General features: G+C 40.4%; 1 protein-coding gene across 2 annotated transcripts in view; it reads right to left on the reverse strand.

Annotated features, from left to right (window-relative positions):
- TRIM24 (tripartite motif containing 24) overlaps positions 1-20222 on the reverse strand; it is a 117136-nt gene extending 96914 nt beyond the window's left edge. For both annotated transcript variants that reach the window (XM_070369207.1, XM_070369206.1), the window contains exon 1: positions 19574-20222. In XM_070369207.1, coding sequence (XP_070225308.1) covers positions 19574-19937 — 364 coding nt within the window. In that variant the 5' untranslated portion in view covers positions 19938-20222. The remainder of the gene's footprint in view (positions 1-19573) is intronic.
- Between the last annotated feature and the right edge of the window lie 826 nt (positions 20223-21048).

Genomic DNA, 21048 nt, shown 5'->3' on the forward strand with positions numbered 1-21048 from the left:
TTTTCTCACCTTTTCTTCCTGTGAAAATCTCAAAATCTTTACAGTCTTCTGGACTCTAATGTTGATGTTGGAGTCCAATGATAATCTGACACTCTTTGCATTATAAGTGATGTAGTCTTTTTGTATAGATGTCCAAAATGTTTTCTTTAAAACCCTGGAACATGTTTCAGTGGTGGCTGTGGGTACATGGTAAGCCCTTTCAATGTAGATGTTTATCATACTTTCAATGACATTTTCTTGGAATGTAATTTTTTTTTTTCCTGTTCCTTTATTTTAGTACTCTTCAGGTACAGGGAAACCTGTGGTCCATGGGGTTGCAAAGAGCTGGATATGACTCAGCAACTGAACAACAATTATAAATGTTCATATACTTATTGGTATGAGAATAGAAGATCTTCTTGTCTTTTTCTCTATGAATTTCTTTGATTTCATTCTCTACTTGTTTGATTTGTTTTCATCTTTTTCTACCCTTTACTTCTTTTATGGTAGTTTCTAGATTGTCTTGGCTTCCCAAGTGGCTCACTGGTAAAGAATTCATCTGCCCATGAAGGAGATGCAGGAGACATGGGTTTGATCCCTGGGTAGGGAGGATCCCCTGGGGAGGAAATGGCAACCGACTCCAGTATTCTTGCCTGGAGAATTCCACGGACAGAGGAGCCTGGTGCGCTACAGTCCATGTATTCACAAAGAGTCAGACTCAATTGTGGGACTGAGCACAAGGACAAGAGTGTCTATTCAAGAACTTTCTGTTTTAATTTCTGAAATACTTCTAATTTTATTCCTTAACTCCCAGTTTTTCTTTTCATGACTTCTGTATCACAGTCATCTCATTTCTAAATTTTGTAATTCTGGTTTTTTTACATAACATTCTGTTTTATTTGTAGAAATAGGTTTCATTATGTCTCTACTTTAAGACTAAGGTACAATGCTATCTCCATTTCTTTAGATCTGTTATTCAGAGACTTGTTGTCTTTTTTTCTTATATAACATCTTAGAAAGGTGTAAAACCACAGTAGATTCCATAACTCATATTATGTTGTTTTCCTATATTTATAAGAGAAGTTTCCTATGTATGAGTTGTAAACAGGCTAATCTTTTGTACTGAAGTTATCTCAGGATGTATGCCTTGGGAAGGGGTCTGGTGGAACTTTTACAACCTTGAGGTATTCTTTTTATTTTTAGCAGCCAACTGAAGAGTATATAATGTTCTGCTCAAATTAACAAAGTGGGTACTCTCTCTACCCGCTTCTGATATCTATGTCAGAAGTCTCTGCTCCTTTTCAAAAAACTTCCTTGCTGCAAGTCTCAAGTGGTCTCTATTATCTCCTCAACTCAGTAAAGGAATTTTTTTTCCTTACAAGAGCTGTGAACTCAGGTACGGACTACACTCTGTGGCTACATCACATGAGAACCAGTTTCAGTATCACTATAATTTTGATCTTTAGCAGCAAACATGATCTGTAATCATAATACATTTTACTAGGAAACACCATCCACTTTGAGGACACACAGAGAAACCTTCTATATTTATGCCTTTTCTTGCCTTCTCTCCTGTTCACGATAAAGAAAATGTATCTTCTCCTATCTAGTCACCAATGTCTCCACCTATGCCTTGGATCAATTCTACTCTGCCTTCTCAGATGCCTCACACAGTCACAGATCTCTTCTTTTGTATGTTCAGTAGCTCACTTGAGTGGATCCCAAAATAGATCTACAATATGACCCAGCAATCCCACTCCTAGTATGTATCTGAAAAGAACAAAAATGCTAATTCAAAAAAGATATATGCACTCCAATGTTCACAGAAGCATTATTTATAATTGCCAAGATACAGAAGCAACCTAAGTGTCCATCAACAGATAGCTGGATAAAGACGATGTATGTGTGTACACACACACACAGGAAAACTACTCAGCCATAAAAAAAACAAAATTCTGTCATTTGCACCACCATGGATGGACTTGGAAGGCGTTAGGCTAAGTGAAGTAAGTCAGAGAGAGACAAATACTGCATGATATCACTTACCTATGTGGAATCTAAAAAAATACAATAAACTAGTGCAGAAAACAAAAAAGAAGCAGGTTCACAGATACAAAGAACAAACTAGGGTTACGTGTGTGTGTGTGTGTGTGTGTGTGTGTGTGTGTGTGTAGGTGTCAATATAAGGATAAGGGGGAGGAGGTACAAACTGCTGGGTATAAGATAGTATTGCACAAAACAGGAACTATAGCCAGTACAGATACAAAGAACAAACTAGGGTTACCAGTGTGTGTGTGTGTGTCAATATAAGGATAAGGGGGAGGAGGTACAAATGCTGGGTATAAGATAGTATTGCACAACACAGGAACTATAGCTAGTATTTTGTAATAACTGTAAAATGGAGAGTAACCTTTAAATATTGTGTAAACAATAAACAAACATGTTTACGTCTTTCCGACTTACAAAAAGAAAAAATATTCCTCAATTCCTTTTTTCTTCCCAGGAATTGCCTTATCCCTTTCCTCTCTCACCCAGAAGTAAACTTTTTTCTTTTTACAAAGTTGGTAAATTTTCCATCTATGTCTCTTTACCTCCTACTCACTCTAACATGGTTTTCCCTTTACCTCTCTACCAAAACATACTTTTGCAAGACCTCCACATTTCTAACCCTAAAATCCTCTTGGCCTCTCTTACTAGCCCTTGCAGCAGCTTGCCAATATGAACCACTGCTGCCTTTGTTAATGCTTTCTTTCTTTCACTTTGATGATGCTACATTTTTCTGGTTTTCTCCTACTTCTTGTCTGTCTCCTTTGCAGGTTCATCCTTATCTAGTAGTTGTTCAGTTCAGTCGCTTGGTCATTACCAACTCTTTACGACTCCATGGACCGCAGCACGCCAGGCCTCCCTGTCCATCACCAACTACGGGAATTTACCCAAACTAATGTCCATTGAGTCAGTGATGCCATCCAACCATCTCATCCTCTGTCATCCCCTTCTCTTCCTGCCCTCAGTCTTTCCCAGCATCAGAGTCTTTTCAAATGAGTCAGGTGGCCGAAGTATTGGCCACCTGGTGGCCAAAGTATTGGAGTTTCAGCTTCAACATCAGTCTTTCCAGTGAATACTCTGGACTGATCTCCTTTAGGATGAAATGGCTGGATCTGCTTGCAGTCCAAGGGACTCTCAAGAGTTTGCTCCAACACCACAATTCAAAAGCATCAACTCTTTGGTACTCAGCTTTCTTTACTGTCCAACTCTCACATCCATAAATGATTACTGGAAAAACCATTGCTGTGACTAGATGGATCTTTTTTGGCAAAGAATGTCTCTGCTTTTTAATATGCTGTCTAGATTGGTCATAACTTTTCTTCCAAGGAGCAAGCATCTTTTAATTTCATGGCTTCAGTCACCATCTGCAGTGATTTTGGAGCCCCCCAAAATAAAGTCAGCCACTGTTTCCCCATCTATTTGCCATTAAGTGATAGGACTGGATGCCGTGATCTTTTCTGAATGTTGAGCTTTAAGCCAACTTTTTCACTCTCCTCTTTCACTTTTATCAAGAGGCTCTTTAGTTCTTCACTTTCTGCCATAAGGGTGGTATCATCTGCATATATGAGGTTATTTATATTTCTCCCAGCCATCTTGATTCCAGCTTGTGCTTCTTCTAGCCCAGCATTTCTCATGATGTACTCTGCATATAAGTTAAATAAGCAGGGTGACAATATACATCCTTGACGGCCTCCTTTTCCTATGTGGAACCAGTCTGTTGTTCCATGTCCAGTTCTAACTGTTGCTTCCTGATGTGCATACAGATTTCTCAAGAGGCAGGTCAGGTGGTCTGGTATTCCCATCTCTTTCAGAATTGTCTACAGTTTATTGTGATCCACACAGTCAAAGACTTTGGCATAGTCAATAAAGCAGAAATAGATGTGTTTCTGGAACTCTCTTGCTTTTTTGATGATCCAGCAAATGTTGGCAGTTTGATCTCTGGTTCCTTTGCCTTTTCTAAAACCAGCCTGAACATCTGGAAGTTCACGGTTCGTGTATTGCTGAAGCCTGGCTTGGAAAATTTTGAGCATTACTTTACTAGCGTGTGAGATGAGTACAATTGTGAGGTAGTTTGAGCATTCTTTGGCATTGCCTTTCTTTGGGATTGGAATGAAACCTGACCTTTTCCAGTCCTGTGGCCACTGCTGAGTTTTCCAAATTTGCTGGCATATTGAGTGCAGCACTTTCACAGCATCATCTTTTAGGACTTGAAATAGCTCAATTGGAATTCCATCACCTCCAGTAGCTTTGTTCATAGTGATGCTTCCTAAGGCCCACTTGAGTTCGCATTCCAGGATGTCTGGCCCTAGCTGAGTGATCACACCATTGTGATTATCTTGGTCATGAAGATCTTTTTTGTACAGTTCTTCTGTGTATTCTTGCCACCTCTTCTTAGTATCTTCTGCTTCTGTTAGGTCCATACCATCTCTGTCCTTTATTGGGCCCATCTTTGCATGAAATGGTCCCTTGGTATCTCTAATTTTCTTGAAGAGATCTAGTCTTTCCCATTCTATTGTTTTCCTCTATTTCTTTGCAGTGATCACTGAGGAAGGCTTTCTTCTCTCTCCTTGTTATTATTTGGAACTCTGCATTCAAATGGGTGTATCTTTCCTTTTCTCTTCTTTTCACAGCTATTTGTAAGGCCTCCTCAGACAGCCATTTTGATTTTTTGCTTTTCTTTTCCTTGGGGATGGTCTTGATCCCAGTGTCCTGTGCAATGTCACAAACCTCTGTCCATAGTTCTTCAGGCACTCTATCAGATCTAGTCCCTTAAATCTATTTCTCACTTCACCTGTATAATCATAAGGGATTTGATTTAGGTCATACCTGAATGGTCCAGTGGTTGTCCCTACTTTCTTCAATTTAAATCTGAATTTGGGAATAAGGAGTTTATGATCTGAGCCAGATATTGGAGTGGATAGCCTTTCCCTTCTTCAGGGGATCTTTCCAACCCAGGGATGGAACCCAGGTCTCCCGCATTGCAGGCAGACTGTTTACCAGCGGAGCCACAAGGGAAGCCCAGTAGTTGTTAGCCATAAGAATTCCTAAAGGCTGATCCTAGGTGTACTCCACACTCTATTTTCTAAGAGCAGAAGAAGAAACAGAAGACAGCAAGCAGATCAACAAGGAAGGGTCAGGGAAGTGGGACGAGAACTTGAACGACAGGACCAGTCTAGAAGTTTGATGAGAGGAAGAAATATAAATCAACATACATCAGTATAGAGACAGACACTAAAAATATCAAGTGCTTTAGGCTCTCTTCCTGGCTAAGCTTAGTGATGAGGATATATAGTTAAGAGATCACAGGGAGCTTATCCATTCAATATCAAAATAAATATTCTGGTAATTATGACTTGTATTTAAGAATTTCTATTAAGAACTCCTATTAAGAATTAAGTATTAAAAAGGAGTACGTCAAGGCTGTATATTGTCACCCTGCTTATTTAACTTATACACAGTGTTCATCATGAGAAACACTGGGCTGGAGGAAGTACAAGCTGGAATGAAAATTGCCAGGAGAAATATCAATAACCTCAGATATGCAGATGACACCACCCTTATGGCAGAAAGTGCAGAGGAACCAAAAAGCCTCTTGATGAAAGTGAAAGTGGAGTGAAAAAGCTGGCTTAAAGCTCAACATTCAGAAAACTAACATTATGGCATCCAGTCCCATCACTTCATGGCAAATAGATGGGGAAATAGTGGAAACAGTGTCAGACTTTATTTTTGGGGGCTCCAAAATCACTGCAGATGGTGACTGCAGCCATGAAATTAAAAGACGCTTACTCTTTGGAAGGAAAGTTACGACCAACCTAGATAGCATATTCAAAAGCAGAGACATTACTTTGCCAACAAAGGTCCGTCTAGTCAAGGCTATGGTTTTCCCTGTGGTCATGTATGGATGTGAGAGTTGGACTGTGAAGAGAGCTGAGTGCCGAAGAATTGATGCTTTTGAACTGTGGTATTGGAGAAGACTCTGGACTGCAAGGAGATCCAACTAGTCCATTCTGAAGGAGATCAGCCCTGGGATTTCTTTGGAAGGAATGATGCTAAAGCTGAAACTCCAGTACTTTGGCCACCTCATGCGAAGAGCTGACTCACTGGCAAAGACTCTGATGCTGGGAGGGATTGGGGGCAGGAGGAGAAGGGGACGACAGAGGATGAGATGGCTGGATGGCATCACTGACCCGATGGACGTGAGTCTGGGTGAACTCTGGGAGTTGGTGATGGACAGGGAGGGCTGGCATGCTGCGTTTCATGGGGTCGCAAAGAGTTGGACACGACTGATCAACTGAACTAACTGATTGAATACTATTTAAGAACTTCTTTTAAATTTTGTTGTACCATAATATGAATACCTATGAACTATTTTTATTAAAGGAAATCAAAACAAATTCTTTGAGGGATAGGATTGTTCTGCAACTTTAAAGAGAATGTGAAAAATGTTTTTAAAGACTAGATAAACATGCAAAAACATTGAGATAATTCAGCTAATAGTCATGTTCGTGCATTGTTTTAAACACAAATATTTGAATAAGCACCCTACATATTTATTATGTATATATGCTAAAAACTACTATGCTGCTGCTGCTGCTAAGTCACTTCAGTCGTGTCCGACTCTGTGTGATCCCATAGACGGCAGCCCACCAGGCTCTGCTGTCCCTGGGATTCTCCAGGCAAGAATACTGGAGTGGATTGCCATCTCCTTCTCCAATGCATGAAAGAGAAAAGTGAAAGTGAAGTCGCTCAGTCACGTCCGACTCTTTGCGACCCCATGTACTGCAGACTACCAGGCTCCTCCGTCCATGGATTTTCCAGGCAAGAGTACTGGAGTGGTGTGCCACTGCCTTCTCCAAAAACTACTATACCTTGTACATAATAAATCACAAAAATATAAGATATTTTTAAAGAATGAAATACTCTTAAATATATTGCTAATCACGGAAGCTTCATACCGTTATGGACTAATGGTCCAAGATGTAATATACACTTAAGGCGTAGTTCATCATTAAAATAATAAACGTCAATTTCAAAGAATCTTTTTATTAATTTTCAAACTTTCAGGTCCCCTTCTTGTTAGACCTAGATAGTCACTACTGTTAACTTCCTAATAAGACTGATGAAGAACCTAAAATGTGTCAGTTCGGCTATTCTAATGTTATACTTGCAAAATTAATGTTATCTTTAAGATAGCTAAAAATGAGATTTCAAACAATTTAAGCATGGTGGGAAAACTCATGATGCCATCAACTCCACACACCTGATAAAATTAAACACAAAATAAGGCAGCAACCAGGCAGTAACGCTTATAGTTTCTACACAACGTGGATCTCCTCGCCAGCTAACTCACCACTGATTGCATATTCAGGTGTCAAGAACAACAAGTATCTATCCCGCTACAAAACATTGAAGACATCATCAAATATGAGCAGTCCTGATTTCTCAGAGCTCAGCTTTCTGTCACTGGGGAAGAAGCAAGTCAACAGTACCCAATCTTGATTATAGATTGAACTGGAACTAACTCTACAATTTTAATTGGAATTGGGGATCACTTTTTTTTTTTTTAAGAATTTATCATCTTGTAATTGAACGAAGTATAGTTGATTTACAACATTGTGTTAGTTTCAGGAATACACCAAAGTGATTCAGTGTTTTTATATACATATATATATATATGAAAGTGTTAGTTGTTCAGTCATGTCCGACTCTTTGTGACCCCATGGACTAGAGCCTGCTAGACTCCTCTGTCCATGGGATTTCCCAGACAAGAATACTGGAGTGTATATATAAAAAAATATATATATATTCCTTTTCAGATTCCTTTCCATCATCATCATTATAGGAAATTAAGAATAGTTCTTGTTCTATACCGTAAAACCTTGTTGTTTATCTATTTTAGAAATAGTAGTGTGTATCTGTTAAATCCCAAACTCCTAATTTATCCCCCCTCATTCTCACCTCTTTGGTAACGGTAAGTTTGTTCTATATCTGTGAATCTATTTCTGTTTTATAAATAAGTTCATCTACCTTTTTTTTTTAAGATTACACATAAAAATTATATATGGCATTTGTCTTTCTCCGACTGACTTACTTTGTATAACCTCAAGGTCCATCCGTGTTGCTACAAATGACATTATTTCATTGTTTTTTTGTGGCTGAGTAATAAGCTGGGAAAGATCGAAAGTGGGAGGAGAAGGGGACGACAGAGGATGAGATGGTTGGATGGCATCACTGACTTGATGGACATGAGTTTGAGTAAGCTCCAGGAGTTGGTGATGGACAGGGAAGTCTGGCCTGCTGCAGTCCATGGGGTCACAAAGAGTCGGACATGACTGAGTGACTGAACTGAACTAATATTCCATTCCATTCACATCTTCTTTATCCAGTCCTCTGTCAATGGACACTTAGGTTGCTCCCATGTCTTGGCTAACGTAAACAGCGCTGCCATGAACACTGGAGTGCATGTATCTTTTCAAATTACAGAGTTTTCACCTTTTCCAAATATAGGTGTAGGATTATATGGTATTTCTATTTTTAGTTTATGGAACCTCCATATTCTTCTCCACAGTGGCTACACCAATTTACATTCTCCCCACCAGAGAAAGAGGGTTCCCTTTTTACTATATCCTCTCCAGCATTTATTATTTGTAGACTCTTTGATGATGGCCATTCAGCAATAAGTGATACCTCATTGTGATTGTTATTTGCATTTCTCTGATATTTAGCCATGTTGAGCATCTTTCCATGTACTTGTTGGCCATCTGGATGTCTTCTTTGGAGAAATGTCTTTAGGTCTTCTGTCCATTTTTGAGTTTTTTATTTTTTTTTATTGAGCTATATGAGCTGCTTATGTATTCTAGAAATTAATCCCTTGTCAATCACATTGTTTGCAAATATTTTACCCCATTCCTTAGGTTACTAGTTTGCTTGTTTATGGTTTCCTTTACTGTGCAAAATATTTTAAATTTAATTAGGTCCCATTTGCTTATTTTTGTTTTATTCCCATTACTCTAGAAGACATGCAAAAAATACTGCTATGACTTATGTCAAATAGTGTTCTTCCTAATGTTTTCCTTTAGGAGTTTTACAGTATCCAGCCTTATATGTAGGTCTTCAATCCATTTTGTGTTTATTTTTGTATACGGAGTCAGAGAATGTTTTAATCTGATTCATTTACATGTAGTTGTCCAGTTTTTCCAGCATTACCTATTGAGGAGACTTCTCCACTGTATATTCTTGCCTCATTTTTCAAAGATGAATTGACCTTAGAATCACTTTTTATAGCTATGGCACATGTGCCCTACATCTTAAAATTTAGGGACTTTTAAGACTCTGGAGACCACGGGACTTTGAGTAGTTCCATATCCATATGGAACTTCCCTAGGAATGGAGATTAGAGGGTTGTACACCAGGATCCTGGTAATGGCCTACCATGACCTTCAATCTTTGACAGTTTAAGTCCATAAACTTATCCGAGCACATGTAAATTGTGTTACAATTTGCAGGAGAAAAAAAAAACAAAACACAATAGGGTCTGCAGTAGAGAAATCTCATCACCTCTAAGACAGCTGTGTATAGTTTTGTTTTTGTCTTTTGCTTTTATGAAAGATTCCCAGGTCTCAATCTAAGTCTCAATCTTCCAGGGCTCTAAGCAGAACTAAATTTGGTGGGTAGACAAGGGAAGATTCAGATACAGCACCAGGGACTGCCTAATTTAAAAGGGCAAATGACGATTATAGACATACCACTTGCTAAGCCATGTATCCCCCAGGTGCAACATATGCCTAGAAAAGCCTTATTGCTAACTCACACAAAGGTACCTTTTGGGCTTGCAGCAACCCCGACTTCTTTGCAGGATATGGTATGTGCAATGCAGCCAAGTACCAATAAGCCAACCATGGCATGCTTATTCATGAGACCACAACAATCTATACAACCAAGTACTTCCAAATTAAATTTATGCAAATAAGTTCTAATGTTTTCTCTCTCCTCAGTAGGTATTTTATTTCATAATATGGCACACATTCCATTTTAGAGACTACTGGTCTAGTATATACTTGAAAATACACAAGTAAAATTTGAGAAAGGGATCAAGGTTATAGGAAGATACAAGAGATGTGTGCATCTATGTGACAGTTTAAACTGGTGCAGTCTTCAAATTAAAGGGAAAAGTCTGGCGATCTAAGGACCAAAGTTTGCTGATTACCACATTTGAGTAGAGGGGGAAAAAAGCAATGTGATTAAAAAATGGTCTTCTGACATCCACTTTCAATCGGGACAGAGTAACTAATAGCAGGACAAGCTTGTCTGACATGAACAACTATGTGTAACTGGGAAGAATACATACGAAGTTCACTGTTTTCTGGCGCTGAACAACAGAAATGGATGCCAGTGATGCCTGAAAAAGGGAAAACTCAGGAAGTGAGCCCCTATAATATCTTGATTCTCTACCACCTGGGAACTATATTCTGGCTGTGGTGCAGGGAACTAGAGCCTAAGGAGGACACAGATTAGAATCCTGAGGAAAATTTGGGTGGTGAAATAGGTAAGCACTCGAGAGAAGGGAACTGCACAGAGGAAGGGTACCGGCAGTCTATGAAGGGTTTCTCTGAATCTTTGGCTGAAGGCTACCATGCATGTGCAGGGTGAGACTTACAGAAGTTTACCAGAGAGCAGCTCCTAAGGGATTGAGAGAGGAGAATATATACTAGAGGCCCACAGGGAATAGAGAAAATGAAGAGAAAGATGGCCATCTTAAACTGGATCATAATAATAACAACTTAAAATGTAAATACATTAAACGATTAAAAGTAAAATTTTACAACTTGGATTAAAAGCAAGACACAATCATTTATAAGAGAATATAAATGTTAAAAAAGGATGAAAAAAATACACAATTTAAACACAAAGATAAGAAAACTGATAGCTATAATAAGATAACAGGAGTACATCAAGGCTGTATATTGTCACCTTGCTTATTTAACTTCTATGCAGAGTACATCATGTGAAATGCTGGACTGGATGAAGCACAAGATGGAATCAAGATTGCAGGGAGAAATATCAATAACCTCAGATATGCAGATGACACCACCCTTATGGCAGAAAGTGAAGAAGAACTAAAGAGCCTCTTGAGGAAAGTGAAAGAGGAGAGTGAAAATGTTGGCTTAAAGCTCAACATTCAGAAAACTAAGATCATGGCATCCGGTCCCATCACTTCATGGCAAATAGATGGGGAAACAGTGGAAACAGTAATAGACTTGATTTTCTTGGACTCCAAAATCACTGCAGATGGTGACTGCAGTCATGAAATTAAAAGAATGCTTGCTCCTTGGAAGAAAAGCTATGACAAACCTAGACAGCATATTAAAAAGCAGAGACATCACTTTGCCGACAAAGGTCCGTTTAGTCAAAACTATGGTTTTTCCAGTATTCATGTATGGATGTGAGAATTGTCGGTAAAGAAAGCTGAGCGCTGAAGAACTGATGCTTTTCAACTGTACTGTTGGAGAAGACTCTTGAGAGTTCCATGGACTGCAAAGAGGTCAAACTAGTCAATCCTAAGGGAAATCAACCCTGAATTTTCATTGGAAGGATGACTGATGCTGAAGCTGAAGCTCCAGTATTTTGGCCACCTGAAATGAAGAGCTGACTCATTAGAAAAGGCCCTGATGCTGGGAAAGATTGAGGGCAGGAGGAGAAGGAGACGACAGAGGATGAGATGGTTGGATGGCATCACCAACTCGATGGATATGACTTTGAGCAAGTTCTGGGAGATGGGACGGACAAGGAAGCTTGGTGTGTGCAGTCCGTGCAGTCACAAAGAATAAGACATGACTGAGCAACTAAACAACAACAGGCATCATGAAAGAGTATGAAAAATAAAGAAGAGCATTTCGTATTGTTAGGGCAGGGAATCCATCAGTAAGACAAAGCTTCTAAATACCTGTAACAGAAACTAACTAGAAAAAAGGAATTAAGTGATAAATCAGCAATCATGATTGAAGATTTTAACATTTTTCCATAACTGATAGAACAAGCAGAAAAACAAAAACAAAAACCTGACAAAAAACAAAAAAAAAATAACATATTTTTACACTATCAACCAATTTGACCTAATTAACATTTACAGAACACTACTCTCAGCAAATGGAGAATTTAATTCTTTAACTGCACATTCATCAAAACAGATGATACACTAGGACATAAAATGTCTCAGTTCAGTTGCTCAGTCGTATCCGACTCTTTGCAACCCCATAAATCACAGCACGCCAGGCCTCCCTGTCCATCACCAACTCCCAGAGTTCACTCAAACTCATGTCCATCGAGTTGGTGATGCCATCCAGCCATCTCATCCTCTGTCGTCCCCTTCTCCTCCTGCCCCCAATCCCTCCCAGCATCAGGGTCTTTTCCAATGAGTCAACTTTGCATGAGGTGGCCAAAGTACTGGAGTTTCTGGCCAAAGTACTGGAGGACTGATCTCCTTTAGAATGGACTGGTTGGATCTCCTTGCAGTCCAAGGGACTCTTAAGAGTCTTCTCCAACACCACAGTTGAAAAGCATCAATTCTTCGGCGCTCAGCTTTTTTCACAGTCCAACGCTCACATACATACAGGACCACTGGAAAAACCATAGCCTTGACTAGACGGACCTTTGTTGGGAAAGTAATATCTCTGCTTTTCAATATGCTATCAAGGTTGGTCATAACTTTGCTTCCAAAGACTAAGTGTCTTTTAATTTCATGGCCGCAATCACCATCTGCAGTGATTTTGGGGCCCCCAAAAACAAAGTCTGACTGTTTCCACTGTTTTCCCATCTATTTCCCATGAAGTGATGGGACCAGATGCCATGATTTTAGTGTTCTGAATGTTGACCTTTAAGCCAACTTTTTAACTCTCCTTTTTCACTTTCATCAACAGGCTTTTTAGTTCCTTTTCACTTTCTGCCATAAGAGTGGTTTCATCTGCATATCTGAGGTTACTGATATTTCTCCAGGCAATCTTGATTCCAGCTTGTGCTTCCTCCAGCCCAGTGTTTCTCATGATGTACTCCGCATACAAGTTAAATAAGCAGGGTGACAAAAAAAAGCCTTGACGGCCTCCTTTTCCTATTTGGAACAAGTCTGTTGTTCTATGTCTAGTTCTAACTGTTGCTTCCTGATCTGCATATAGGTTTCTCAAAAGGCAGGTCAGGTGGTCTGGTATTCCCATCTCTTTCAGAATTTTCCAGTTTATTGTGATCCACACAGTCAAAGGCTTTGGCATAGTCAATAAAGCAGAAATGGATGTCTTTCTGGAACTCTCTTGCTTTTTCCATGATCCAGCAGATGTTGGCAATTTGATCTCTGGTTCCTCTGCCTTTTCTAAAACCAGCTTAAACATCTGGAAGTTCATGGTTCATGTACTGCTGAAGCCTGGCTTGCAGAATTTTAAGCATTACTTTACTAGCATGTGAGATGAGTGCAATTGTGCAGTATAGTTTGAAATTCTTTGGCATTGCCTTTCTTTGGGATTGGAATGAAAACTGACCTTTTCCAGTCCTGTGGCCACTGCTGAGTTTTCCAAATTTGCTGGCATATTGAGTGCGGCACTCTCACAGCATCATCTTCCAGGATTTGAAATAGCTCAACTGGAATTCCATCACCTCCACTAGCTTTGTTCATAGTGATCCTTTCTAAGGCCTAGTTCACTTCACATTCCAGGATGTCTGGCTCTAGGTGAGAGATCACACCATCATGATTATCTGGGTCGTGAAGATCTTTTTTGTACAGTTCTTCTGTGTATTCTTGCCACCTCTTTTTAATATCTTCTGCTTCTGTTAGGTCCATACCATTTCTGTCCTTTACTGGATGAGCCCATCTTTGCATGAAATGGTCCCTTGGTATCTCTAATTTTCTTGAAGAGATCTCTAGTCTTTCCCATTCTATTGTTTTCCTCTATTTCTTTGTATTGATCGCTGAGGAAGGCTTTCTTCTCTCTCCTTGCTATTCTTTGGAACTCTGCATTCAGATGCTTATATCTTTCCTTTTCTCCTTTGCTTTTTGCTTCTCTTCTTTTCACAGCTATTTGTAAGGCCTCCTCAGACAGCCATTTTGATTTTTTGCTTTTCTTTTCCTTGGGGATGGTCTTGATCCCTGTCTCCTATACAATGTCATGAACCTCCATCCATAGTTCATCAGGCACTCTATCAGATCTAGTCCCTTAAATCTATTTCTCACTTCCACTGTATAATCATAAGGCATTTGATTTAGGTCATACCTGAATGGTCTAGTGGTTTTCCCCACTTTCTTCAATTTAAGTCTGAATTTGGTAATAAGGAGTTCATGATCTGAGCCACACTCAGCTCCCGGTCTTGTTTTTGCTGACTGTAAACTTCAAAAGATTTAAATCCTACAGAGCATTTTTTTTTTTTTTCACTCTAATGAAATAAGCTATCTAGAAAGTCCCCCATACATCTACAAATTTAACACACTTCTAGGCAACCCACTGGTCAAAAGCTGAAACATCATTCAGCTCCTGAACACACTGAAAGGATAAAAGAATGTTACGATCAAACTCATGCCAATAAATGTACCAATTAGCAAAATCATATACTTTTATTCACACAATTTACTGAAATGGATTCAAGAAGAAATAGAAAAAATCTGATAGCCCTATTTCTATTAAAGACACTGAATTCCTAATCAAAATCATCCCCATAAAGAAAACTCCAAGCCCATGTGGATTCATTAGTGAATTCTGTCAAATATTCAAGAAGGCATTAACAGTAATACAAAAACTCAGAAAACAGAGATGGAGGCAACACCTTATACTATATTTTGAGGTATTACCTTGATGCCAAAATTAGGTAAGAACAGAAGATAATCATATGTTCCTCATGAATATAAGAAAAAAAAAAAATCTTTAAAGTATTAGCAAGTCAAATCTAGAAATGCACAGAAAGAACAACACACTGTGACCAAGAATTCAAGACTGGTTTAACATATGAAAATCAATGTAAGTCACCACAGAACAGGAAAAAAACAAAACAAAATCCACCACATAACCATTTTAATAAATATAGAAAATGCATTTGACCAAATTAATCATTCATTCATGGTAAAAACCCTGAAGACATTTGAAATAGAAGGAAACCTATTAATGTTTTTTATAATGGGCAATTATAAAAAACAAAGAAGCTAACATATTAATGGTGAGCAACTTAATTTTTTTTTTAAATTGGAGGATAATTGCTTTACAATGTCGTGTTAGATTCTGCCATACAATAATGTGAATCAGCCATAAGTATATATATGCCCACTCCCTCTTGAACCTCCATTCCACTTCTCTAGATTGTCAAAGAGCATGGGGTTGAGCTCCCTGTGTTATACAGCAACTTCCCACCAGCTGTTTTATGTATGGTAGATTGTATATTTCAATGCTACTGCATATGTTTCAATTCATCCAACCCTCTCCATCCCCCGCTGTTACAGTGCCCAATTTAATGTTTTATCCCTAAGATCAGGAATAAGAAAAAGAATGTCATCTCTCATTTAATACTGAAATGAACTAAACTTCTCTTCAATATGGTACTGGAAGTCCTAGCTAGTATAAGAGAAGAAAATGTCATAAATTATAAAAAAATGAAAAGAAATAAGTAAAACTACCTGCAACCAACGTGATAGTCTATGTTGAAATTCCTAAGGAATCTACAAAAAACTACTAGATTTAATTGAATTTAGCAAGAGAATGGGATATTATCAACATACAAAAGTCAATTGTATTTCAATGTGTAAGCAACAATTGGAAATGAAAAATTTTAAATGCCACTTTCAATATGTTAAAGAATATTATCATAAAATATTTCAGAGCAAACTTCACAAAAAAATCAGCTCCCAGAATTGATGGTTAAGTGTTACAGACTGCCAGTTAATAAAGAGAACTGATGGACTCATATTTTACTCTCCCTTTGACAACTAAAGTGACCCCTTTCAAAAGTGTGCTCAGTCTTCTTTAAAAATAGCTCTTAGAGCCTGCTACTCTTTGGCTGAACAGTAATATCCACACTATAAAATATTGCATAACATTGTAACATTTCACAACATTATAACATTTAAGATCAGTTTGTCTCCTGACTTCATGTACCATAATGTATCTAAAGAAAATATTTTCCAAGCTCTTCCCCCTTTCCTGGACATTACTGCATACTAAGAAAATAAAAGTCTTGTGGTCACTCATTTTCTAACTGGTAGCCATACAAAATTGAAACAATGTTCTCAATATGGGCTTGCTGACCAAACATGAAATGTGTCTAAGCATTTACAAAAACTGTATCTTTGTTGTTACAAATTAGCTTTGTTTCTTCTTTACAACAATCAAACCATTATGTCGATTTTTGTAAAAAAAAAAAAAAAAAGTTAGAAAACACTTTCTATAAAGTTCATTTAGGATAACAAAAGGAGCACCAAAAAGCACTTAACAGAAAGAGAAACTAGGTTTGATGGTGTTGAGAACACTACACTTTTGAATTTGGTCTTCATTTTCTAACGAATACTCTTTGAGCAACTGTACTTTAGAATAATACAGCTTGAACTAAAACACACACACACACACACACCACACAAAAACAAAATAAAACCCAACCACTTGGGTTTATGATTATCTAGAACTCTGAAATAAAGCTATGACATACTGAGCTCTCTGGGGTAAGAGGTCTAGAAAACTTATTTGCAACAAGCATATCAGGTGATTCTAGTAAAGTGAAAATTTGAAAACCCCTATCTAAATCTTTATGCTTTCTTTATAGTCCAACTCTCACATCCACACATGACTACTGGAAAAACCATAGCTTTGACTAGATCTAAATCTGAGTGTAACTGTAACACATATGGCCTCAACAAAACTAGTTTTGTTTGGCCTACAGAAAGGGTCCACACTGAGTATGTGTTAATTACTTGCCAATATCTAATACTAGAGAAATGTTACATTCCTCCAGACCTCAGACTTCTCATTAAAAATTAAAGATCCTCCAAGCCTGGCCCTGCTCTATCACAAGACAACCTGCTGGAGCTAAGTAGAGTTTGCTCCCTTCCTTTCTCTCCCACCATTTCCTATTATTTTACCCAAGCCTTCTAGTTCCCCATCTGTTACTTGGTTAGCTCCTGACAGGACTGTAGTTTGACCTTTGATGCCTGTCCCCACAAGTTCATTAGGAGAAGAAGAACAGAGATAATGAACCTTATTTACAGTTGATCCTTGAACAAGCTGGGGGGTTAGGGGTGCTGACACTTGTGCAGTTGAAAATTCGAATATAACTTACTGTTGACCTTCCCCCTCCCAGTTCTGCATCCTTGGATTCAACCCATGACAAATCATGTACTACTCTAGTATTTCTATTGAAAAAAATCTGTGTATTAGTGCACGCTTGCAGTTCAAACTGTGCTGCTTAAGGGTTAACTGTGGTTCTGAAATAAACTATTAACTTTTGTTACAGCTAATATTAGAATAAATCTGCAAGGAGAGAGGAAGGGAGAAAATATTCAAGTTATTAAGACTCAACATCGTATTTTTAATTTATTGAAGATAATCCTAACTTTTTTTCTTTAGAGATATATGCAGAAGTATCGTTGGTAAAAAAACATCTTCCTCAGTATAAAAAAAATGAAAACATTACCTTCCAATTTAAAAGCTTTTCTGAACTCTGGCTTACAATACAAACACAAAGATAAAAAATATCTGGAGACTGCAACAGTTTGAGAACTTTATAATTGCAAACTTGCCTCAGAATTGAGGATCAGAGCTTTTATTACTCATGTTCTCATTCATTCAGATCTAAATGTCATGCCCTGGAACACAATACATCTTTAATTCTAGAATTATGCAGAATTCAGATCCTAATTGGCTACTGTCCATTTTAAACATTTAAAATATAAATAAAAGAAACCCTTAAATGTGTCTAAAAATTAAGAAGTAAAATTAACTTTCCAACAGGTGGGCCATGTCAAGAGCAAATTAGGGTGAAGGATCTGAGATTTTTACCGTACTTGCAAACTAACAAAGTATTAGCTTACCATGGAAGCTGGGAGAAGGCATGAGACTGGTGAATCAGAGACAAAGGGCAATTTATTATTACTTCCAGTAATAACATAAGCCAAAGCATCAACACTTTAGCACTGGTTCCCAGAGCCCCGGTTTTCACCTGGCAAGGTGAAGAGGGTCAGTTGACACTTGCTTAAGCAACGCAAGCAATGGGCTGTGTTGCAGGAGAGGAAGCCCAAGTTTAGGGAACCCTAACCTTTTATGATGGGCAATAAGCAGGCCTGCCTTCTACCCCGGGAGACACTGATCTGTTACTATTGTACCATATGCATGGTTCCTCTTTGCTCTGATGGTAGACACTGTCTCTACCATCCAAGGTTTTTCCTTATACGAACATCCTTTAAAAACAGAAACAAAGAGCAGGCAGTCAGTACCTCCCCTGGCAAGCTCTGCACAAACAGCCAGACCCATGGAAAACTCTCTCAACTAGACACTGTTCCTAACACATAAATAAATCAAGAGTCTAACACTGCAACCTATTTAAAAGCATCAATTTCATGTGTTCTTTGACCTCGCTCAATTATTTAATTAGCAATTTTTCTCTAACTACATCAACTAGTCCCTTTTTAAAAGGCAGTGTATGTAAAACAGAATTATTTCCGGTTACTTTGTCTTTTTTAAACAGAGTTGCTCAAATATTAGCCATGTAAACGTTTAAAACCTCAATTATTCTACCACAAACAATTTAGTGTGCTTACTTCAACTTTGTGTTTCAAAACCTGTTAACATTAGCAATGGGACCTACCTGTCAAAAGTCTCATTATACGGTAACAAACACCACAAAGAACAGTAACTTCAACATTTCCAGCTGCTGTCCACAAAATCCAAGAAAATGCTGCACTCCGAATCACTTTTTTCTATTTGTCTTTACCATTTACCGACTCAAAACAAAATCTCGCACCACAAAACACCGTCTCTTAGTTCCTTTGTCCCCATCGGAGAGAACTGATGGCTCATTAAGGTAAATAACCCAAAACATGCAAGACAAAACAAAAAACCAGAATCCGATATGTAACCAAATAAAAGTCCCCACCACCTCATCTTCATCCCTCCCTTCCCCTCGCCAGCTCAAATAACGTGGGTACAGACGAAATGATTAGTATCACCTGGACAAAGCTGCGGGGAGGCAGAGGGTAGCGGTTAACTAGATGCAGCCGGCAAAGGGCCGGAGATAGACAACAGCGCACTCCCGCAGAGGTTTTCAAAAGTACGGGTTGCACGGGCCACGCAGCCCGGAGGAGGAGGCTGGGGGGGCGGGAGCAGCAGCTCGGCCAAGTCCACAGCGCCGGGGGAAGTTGCTTGCGGGGCGCGCGGACGCCGCAGAGCGCGCGAGCCCTGCAAGTCACCGCCGCCAGCACAGACCCTCCTCGCCCCTCCCCCGCCGAGCACCCCGGGCGGCGACGACGTGACAGCGGGTCGCCGCGCCGCCCCGGGGCGCCGGCCTCCTCACCCCACCCCACCCTCCCGCCTCTCACCTTGGGTAGCGAACGGCGAGGAGCCGCTGACCGGCGAGCCGGGGGCGGGGACGGGCGGCGGGGTTTCGGCAGAGCCCAGCATGGGCGCAGGCAGCATGAGGTAGCGCTGGGGCGCGGGCAGGCAGCGCTGGCAGAAGGAGTGCAGGCAAGGCAGCAGCTTGGGGGCCCGGCTCTGGATGTTCTGGTGGCACACGGCGCAAGTGTCCAACAGGTTGAGCCGGGCCGCCTCCCCTCCGCGCTCCGAGTCAGGGCCCTGACGACTCTCGGCCTCGTTCTCCCCGCTCGGCGCCGCCGAGGGCCCCCCGGCGGCCGCCGCCGAAGCGGCCGCGGCCGCCGTCGCCGCCTTCTCCACAGCCACCTCCATTGTCCTGCCCCCGCCGCCGCCGCTGGGAAAGGGGGAGCGCGTTCTCTGCCCGCCGCCGCCCCCGGTAGACCTCCTTCTCCTTCTCCTAGGCCGCTCCGGTGACCCGCAGGAGAGGGAGGGACGGAGGCTCGGGCCGAGGAAGCCTCCTCAGGCCCCGGGGATCCGCCTCCCGGGTGGCGCGGCCGGAAGAAGAGGATCTGTCAGCGGGGACTGCTCTTCGCATCGGGGAGGCTGCGCCCGGCTCGCTTCGCCAACCGCCGCGGCGCTCGTCGAATCCGCCCAGCCCGCCCTCGCCTCTCTGCCTTTCTCTGGGGCCCGCGAGCCCCACCTCAGGCCACGCCCCCGCCGCCGCCCTCCCTCTCCCAGCAACCGAAGCGAAGGCAGGGAGAGAGCCGTTCTATCCAGCCGCGTCTGATCGGAGGGCGGGGCCTGCCCGAAGCCCGCGAGGCTCAGACAGCCGTGGCGGGAGGCTGGGAGGTGGGAGGGCGCTTGCCCAGCCCCGCCCCCCGAGCTCCGGGAACCACGGCCTCTGATTGGCCCTTTGTGTGTGTTTAGCTCCCCTAAAAAGATTAAGCGTTTATTTGTTAACCATCGACCACATAATTCGGTCCAACTGTGTTAGCTCCTCCTATGGGGCGGGGCTTCACAGTGTCTACCTGAAGCTGTTAATTAACTACTTCGAAAAACTCTCTATTTACTACTGCGGACGGAGGTCCAGTAGGAGGAGTAAATATGGTAAGGAGGGTCGAAGCATAACGAAGTCGAGTGAGGGAGCAAAGGGAAGAATTTTTCAAAAAGGGAAAATGTATAGAAAAGATATTGTGGAATTAGCATGGATTTTGCCACCTGGATTTACTAATCTCTGTGATAAGAGGGGAGGTTCTTTTGAAAGTCCGAAAATTTTAAAGGTTTTGCCCATGAAAAAGGTGAAATTAATTTTTAAATCAAGTCAGTGATTTGCTTTTTAGGTGAATAAAACTGATTTATTCTTCAAGGGATTAACGAAGACTGAGTGTTTTATTGCATAAATATGACATTACAAGAAATGGAAATAAATGTCAATACTGATATCCAAATAATTCTAAAATATTCTTTTTCATTTCTCCAAACC

This window comes from Bos mutus, chromosome 4 (genome assembly GCF_027580195.1).
Source record: "Bos mutus isolate GX-2022 chromosome 4, NWIPB_WYAK_1.1, whole genome shotgun sequence".
In the NCBI taxonomy this organism is placed as follows: domain Eukaryota; kingdom Metazoa; phylum Chordata; class Mammalia; order Artiodactyla; family Bovidae; genus Bos; species Bos mutus.